The sequence below is a fragment of the Clinocottus analis genome, unplaced genomic scaffold (genome assembly GCF_023055335.1).
Source record: "Clinocottus analis isolate CAN_PGR_092001 unplaced genomic scaffold, fCliAna1.0.p SCAF_20, whole genome shotgun sequence".
In the NCBI taxonomy this organism is placed as follows: Eukaryota; Metazoa; Chordata; class Actinopteri; order Perciformes; family Cottidae; genus Clinocottus; species Clinocottus analis.
Genome location: NW_027175932.1, coordinates 7,563,351 through 7,570,810, shown reverse-complemented (window position 1 = coordinate 7,570,810; position 7,460 = coordinate 7,563,351). Strand labels below are relative to the sequence as shown.

General features: G+C 38.6%; 1 protein-coding gene across 1 annotated transcript; it reads right to left on the bottom strand.

Moving 5' to 3' along the window:
• Positions 1-911: 911 nt before the first annotated feature.
• On the bottom strand, positions 912-4,342 carry LOC137791648 (high-affinity choline transporter 1-like). The gene is made up of 8 exons (XM_068586750.1): positions 4,159-4,342; positions 3,810-3,923; positions 3,389-3,544; positions 2,966-3,114; positions 2,648-2,791; positions 2,409-2,562; positions 1,940-2,157; positions 912-1,471 (listed from the first exon to the last, which is right to left on the bottom strand). The coding sequence occupies exons 1-8, from the start codon at positions 4,340-4,342 to the stop codon at positions 950-952; spliced, it is 1,641 nt and encodes a 546-aa protein (XP_068442851.1). The 3' UTR covers positions 912-949.
• Between the last annotated feature and the right edge of the window lie 3,118 nt (positions 4,343-7,460).

The following is a 7,460-nucleotide window of genomic DNA, read 5'->3' as shown; positions in this document are numbered from 1 at the left end:
TTTCAATAAAAGGACATTTTTATTGATCTGGTTGCACTCGTTAACAAATCGTTCTAAGTACACAACACTATAAGGTAGCCAGGGTAATGTATGGACACGAGGGTGAACTGGAGGTTTTTCTATTCTTCATATTTTTACATTTAATTGCATTCATGAAACTCGTATTTTACCATTGTACTGAATTGTTGAATTTTCTCTTTAACAGGTCACGTGTTCTATAACCAAGGGATATTAATCGCCCACACTGTGAAGGCCAGTCCGTGAAAATATTGTCAGTCACGACACCGGTCCGTGGCGTAAAAAAAGTTGCCTTATAATACAGCCATTTGTCAAGTCAGCTCATGAGAGTGTGCAATTCATGTCATCATTGCAACAAACACTCTATACACTACTGTTTGGAGAGTCACAGCAAATTCATACGTTTCCCCACATATAGTCATATGAATCACAACCAGCATGCATTTAAACACAGCAGCAGGCCTATGTGTGACCTATCCCATTCCTCTTTCCTTGTTTGAGAGCTCTCGAGGAGTATCGGAGGACCATTTTGATCCAACTGCTCCCTCTACGGTTCAGCTGTACGCCATGTCCTTTATTCATCAAATGCTGAGCCTTCATCCCTCGTCCTCATTATGTGGCAAATCTGTGCAATTTAGTGCACATACAATCTTAAGGGTTTGTGTTAGCCACAGACATTTTGACAAAAGTTGTTGGTCTCTCGTTGCATCACGGGAAATATGGGATTAAATCAAATGTAAAGCTAAATCACTGGAAGTCTCCTATTAAAAATGTCTACTTTTGGAAAATAAGACACACAAAGAAATGAATTACACGAAAAAATAATATTTATTGATTTGGTTTATATTCATTTTTTGGTACTTGAGTCAATAAAGGGATTTTAAAACCACTCCCTCTCAGGTAGGAGCTCCCACATGCAGAAAGAAAGTGTTCAAGTCGAGAGGATAAGTGAGGTTGTTCTTTCATTCTCCTTCTCCTCCACATCCGTTTGACCTGGTGCTGTGTAAGTCATGTGTGTGTCTGTTTCAGCGTCACTTATTCTTTTCAACAAGCCCTTCTCAGACAACCACGAAGTAAAGCATGAAACTCCTAAAATAGTCGCCATGCTGATGAGCATGATTGCAGTGCGAAAAGGGAACAAGCGGTATCGGTGACCGTCCACCATCTTGTCCCACGGCAGCGGCAGGATGTCAGGAAGGCCCATCAGTGGTTCTCCCACCAGAGCTCTGAGCAACAGTGCCAACACAAAGCCAGCACAGGCACCGTAGTGGTTCACCCTCCTGGATAAGTAGAAGACGCTTATCACCTGAGGAGCCATCATCGAATATAAGACATCTGCACTGATGATCCAGAACAGGTAAATAGACTTTGACGTCAAGGCCAGACCTGCTCCTATTATTCCACACAGGAGGACTGACCCTTTCACTGCAGCAAGAATCATTTGTTCTGATGCCTGAAATAGAGGAAATCATTTTATGAGTCAAGACATTTCTTTCGATGAAACTAATACATGGATCGTACAATTGGTTTTCAAGGTATATTACTCTGAATTCCCGCGTTAATAAGCCCAATTACGTAATCAATTCAAGTTGATAACATTTTATAACAAATGTTAGTTGATTTGCTAACAACCCTAAACTTTTGCACAACGAGCCTAAATATACCCATCCATTGTGTTTCTCCCTGGAAATTGTCTCCCTGATGAAGCTCACATTGCAAATGACAACAACAAAAAAGACCTATACCCTCAAAGAGCTAATATCATAGCTGTAACGACTTTCTAGGCCTAAACAATTCATTTGGTATTAGAATAGTTACATGTATTGTTTTCTAATCAAACATTTATTCAGGTTTTTTTTGTTTTTTTTTAAAGCAACAAAAGAAATGCCACAATATGAGTCATGGTAATGTAAGATGTTACCCTTTTGTAGATGAGGTTCTTGAAGATATTTCGGCCCAGTAGGGACGCGGCAGACAGAAGCACAGAGTCAACCGATGACATCACAGAAGCAGCGAGCGCTCCCATACCAAACAGTGAGACGTAAAAAGGGCAAAGATGCTGAAGGGCGATTGGCAAGATCATCCCGGCTTTGTCCTGTTCGTACGGGCTGGGAGAACCGAAGCTGGTCTCGTTCCAATCTGACAAGGCAACAAACACATCTAAATGCAACAGACATATTAAACAGTTACATGAGTGGGATTTGGTGAGAGATGTTTGATGGTATAGAAGACATTACTGCCTATTGCACATAGTTCTTTTTGTGGAGGATGTTTCACATTACTGCACAATTCTAACATAGCAGACTCATGACTCATCATAGCTACTATAACACTAAAGATATTATGATTTCAATAGCAAAAACAACATTAATATAGTTAAATCTAGATACTGGTAGATGCAGCGACTGCCCCAATGACGAGTGACGGGATGGCAATAATAGGCAATAGTACTGCTCCAGCATAGCAGGTGATTTTGGCTTGCGCATCAGTGGCTGTAGACAGGACTCTCTGGTAGAAAGCCTGGTAGCAGATCCCTCCAATGGCCTTAAGGAATACAAACCAAGTAATTGTTGAGGAAACATCACATGGCAGGCATGGTCCATTTACTAAAGACACAAGTGTCCATTACCAATAGCAATAGGTCATCTATCCAGCGACCTGCTTCTTCCGGCTCTAGCCTGCCAATCCATGGCTCTTGGTAAAGTTTGGTCACTGCAGCAACAGTGATGTTGGCAGAGGAAGGGTTTGCCAGTATGAAAGGCACGCAGAGCCACTGAAGTGAGGAAATTACAATAGGATAACAAGGACAGTATATTAGTCCTGCACTAGCTGTACAGCATTGAGCTCAAAGCACATGCTGCAGTCTACCGAAACATGCTCACAACAACAAAGCTGTTAAATCATGTGTCAAATGGTTTGAGTTTCCTTTAAAATGTAGTGTTTGTACCAAGCCAACAAATATCAAGCCAAGCTGGATGACATCAGTGTATGCCACAGAGTACAGTCCTCCCATTAGCGTGTAAAGGACTGCCACAGCAGCAGAGATGCACACAGCCATCGAGGAAGAGATATCCATGACCACGCTGATCGTCCCTCCTGTAACCACAAACAGAGGGAGGTACCCACAACTTTACCAAAACTCAAACTCAGAAGCTTGTTTGAATTAAAAAACATGCTAACTCAAAACTCGATTTTTTTTCTGTTTTTATCAATGTATCTCATCTGCATCATACGTATATTAAAATGTCTCTCTATTTGTACAGAAACACATTTTTCACTGTATATTTGTGGTGTAAAATCCTATGTAGTCCAGATTGAACTTGCTGATTCTGCAAGGACATCATTTATTAAGTTGTTGTTTGAGACTTACCCAGTCCACCAAGTATGCATGCTATCCACAAGATATCACCAATGAGACTGGGAATGAAAAGAACTGCAGCTACAGCGTTGCCATATTTCTCCTGAAATGGGTCCATGAGGGTGACATAATTCTTTGACCGAATAGGTTTAACAAAGAAGAGTGCACCTGAAGTCACACAAACAAAAACATCAGAGTTCAGTTTTTGGTCTGACAGATTAATCACCAGTAAAATGTCCTCATCTTTAATGGTTATGTAATAATGTCAGTCTTTTTTCAGGAGTATGTGTAGTTTAGAAAAAATATAAAAATGATGGTATTTTTGGCAACCTACCGACATAATGCATTAGCTATTATTGAAACAATCTCTGTATGATCTGGGTTTTACTGTGTATCACGACAACAGTAAGCTGTTGTAATTGACCTCACTCACCTATAATGAAGCTAATGACGCAGGCAAGGGGTGCAATGGCCCATACCAACCCCTTTGTTGGATTATAGACTATTTCAGAAATACCCAAAATATAGCCTCCTCCCACCCAAGTGGCTGAAAAACAACAGGACACATACAGGTAACACAAGGAGAATTCATGAATCTAGGTCCACCACTTATACATTGATGGAATTAAATAGATTAAAATGAAACATTTAAAACATTTACTTTAAGTTCCCTGATTTCAAAATAAATGTCCCTGAATTGTTTGCTATAACAAACACATACGGCCCCATTCAGTGACGATGTTAATCTATGATGTTATTATTAATATCATCATTATTTTTACCTGTCATAGTACAGATGCTGACCCAGATGTTTAGGTCCCGCCCACCAACCATTATAACTTCACTGCGTTTCCCAGTGCACTTCTTCTCCTCACGCTTGGACTTCCTGGATGCCCAGATGCCCGTAGCCAGAATCAGTATGTAAAACCCTCCTATGGACAGCAGTCCCAGCCAATTTACCGCCATCCTCCAAGTCTGTTGGGGAAAGGACACCGACATTTTTTCTATTAGTTTTTCAGAGAACGCTGTACATTGAGCGTGCATTGTTCACAGCAGTGGCGGGCTGTGTGTTTTCGACTTCGGTCTTCAGTGATTGCCGTATAGTCCACATCACGGGCGGACCTGGGGAAAAAAGTGTGCTGGGAGTTACGGTCGAGACTGACACACTAAATACACGGGGCGAAGCATGTTGTTCAAATCAACAACATTGAAAAAAACTGGCAATTTATATCCAACTATAAACAAAGAGTACATTTATCTTTGTTTATAGTTGTATAAATGTATGGGACATTTATCCATCCATCCATTATCCAAAACCGCTGATCCTGTTTTATGGTCGCGGGGCGCTTGAGCAAATCCCAGCTGTCAATGGGTGAAGGCAGGGTACACCCTGGACAAGTTGCCAGTCCACCACATGGCAGACATAGAGACAGACAACCATTCACTCTCACATTCACACCTACGGGCAATTTAGAGTCAAATAAACCGTATGTGTTTGAACTGTGGGAGGAAGCCGGAGGGGGAGAACATGCAAACTCCACACAGAAGGACCTGCCAGACCAGTATCCGAACCCGGCTGTGAGGCGCCAGTGCTTGCCACTGCACCACCGTGCAGACAGACCGTCGTGTAGAAGGATGTTTCATGTATTTTAACCTACTCTTCGATAGATAAAGATAGTTGAAATGTGATTGGATAAGATGCTGTTAACCAGCTCCCAAGCAAACCACACCAGAGGTCTGAAGGAGCAGAGGAACAGATGAAGACAGCTGTGCAATGAGAAAATAAGCTAATAGGGAAAAAATAAGAATAAAACATGTAGTGTATTTGTGAAAATCAATTACATTATTAAATAGCTATTGCTTTTAATTATAAAAATACAAAAGAAAAACAAAATATTGTAAATAGCTATAACTTTGTGATTCTGTTCAGGCCAACAGAGAAGGCTTAGAAACCCTGACTGCCCGCCACTGGTTCACGGCTACGCACGGTCTTATGATTTTATGTAAATTTCACTTTGCTGCGAGTTGAGCAAAATTTGCACGACACACATTTTAAATGTATGTCCTGTCCCTCTCTCTACATTTCTCTCTCCCCCTTTCTCTCCCTCTCCATCGCTTCCTCCCTCCCTATCTCCCTCTCTCTCTTTCTGCCTCTCTCCATCTCCTTCCATTTCTCTCCCCCTCTTTCTCTCTCCATCTCTCTCTCTCCTTCCCTCTCTCTCTCTCTTCCTCTCTCCCCCCCAGCTCTCGCCAGAACATTTGGATCAAACAGGAAAACCAGGAAAAAAAATGTCTTTTTCTGAATCAAGTGAAGCTTTGCAAAAGGTCTAAATATGTCAAAAACTGTGATGTGGTTTTTAAGCCACATTATGGAAATTTCTTGCAAAATTTCCATAGTGTGGCTAACCCTAACCCAATAACACATTTTACTACTGGTAATGTTGGCATATATAATGTACCTCAATAACCTCAATAACACATCTCACTACCGTAATATATATATATATATATATATATATATATATATATATATATATATATATATATGTGTGTATATATATATATATATATATATATATATATATATATATATATGTGTGTATATATATGTGTATATATATGTGTATATATATACATATATATATATATATATATTTATATGTATATATATATATATATATATATATATATATATATATATATATATATATATATATATATATATATATATATATATATACATATATATATATATATATTGGGACATCTTACGGCAGTAGCCACACTTTCAAAATTTCTTGCAAAATATTCTAGTTAAACAATACAGTCCCAACAAAAATACAGCTATAACTCCATATAACACTATCAAGAAAATAAGATAATAATAATAATAATAATAATAATAATAATAATAATAATAATAATAATAATAATAATAATAATAATAATAATATAGACAATTATATACTCACAGATTGTAGACTTCTGAAGAAATGTAATGACTAGAACAAATATCTTCAGGTCTAGAGGCAAGAGGGTGTGACTGAGTATCAGGATTAATCACATAGTTCTAGTTTAACAAGCTAAAGAAGCACAATCCTATATTATTATTTTTTAATATCTGCTGCTTGGCTTAATTGATGTATCATTAGTCTGAACGCCTTCCATTAAACATAAAATATTACCCCTAAAACATTACATTCAAAGTTAATGAAAATAAATAATGAAAATACTTGACATTCTTACTCTCTCAAGGTAAAACTAAAATCTAAATAATATTTTCTCCAAAAATAATTATAAACCCTCAAAAGGCGGAGGATTGGATATTTTATCTAAAAGCAGAAGAAAGCTTGTGCTCTTCATTATTATAGCTCAACATGTTTGTCTCCTTCTTGTTTGTCACTTCCCACCTCTGAGTGGAAGTTTGCCTCACTGACACTGAAGAAAACTGTTTTGCAAAACTCACAGAACGGTGAAGTTGAGGGTACTCCACAGACAGGACTGCAGCTGGAGGGACTTTCAAGTTATTAAAGCTCTAAGCCGTTTACATCATGGGGGATTGTTACGTTAATGGTAATATCTGACAAATTAACCCTCTGCAGTTTACCTAATTTTCCTGTCTCTTCAGTTAAGTAAGATGACCAATTACAACACGTCAGCAGTGCGAGGGTTGCACTCTCAAACTTTATTGCTTGGATTGTCAGGAGACCTTCAAAGTTGCAATAGATGAAATGTGTCAATCAGAGAAATGAACAGTTTTGTGTTTCAATCCAGCTGTGATCCGCTGTGTGTATATTGACAATGTTGGAGGATTCCCGGCCTTCCTCACCAGGCAGTTGGCTGATGTGTGACTATCAATCAATCAATAAACACACTGTGTAGGAAGTGAGTGGTTTAACAACATATATGGTTTATGTTAACAAACACAAAATGTGTTCTCAGGATGTTATATATATTTGTATTGTCATGTCAGGCTTTATAAGGTTAATCCTGTTGCTCTGTGATGGACAGATTATGACAGCCAACAGAAGAGCATTGGACTACTATAAAACATGTACTGAGATATCTGAAAGACACAATTGAT

Excerpts from the sequence above, each read along its gene's own strand:
- LOC137791648 (XM_068586750.1), bottom strand. The coding sequence starts at position 4,342 with ATGGCGGTAAATTGGCTGGGACTGCTGTCCATAGGAGGGTTTTACATA. Across the intron at positions 3,924-4,158 it reads CAGCATCTGTACTATGACAG|CCACTTGGGTGGGAGGAGGC; the intron begins GTAAAAATAATG and ends GTTGTTTTTCAG. Across the intron at positions 2,792-2,965 it reads GCTTGATATTTGTTGGCTTG|TGGCTCTGCGTGCCTTTCAT; the intron begins GTACAAACACTA and ends TCCTCACTTCAG.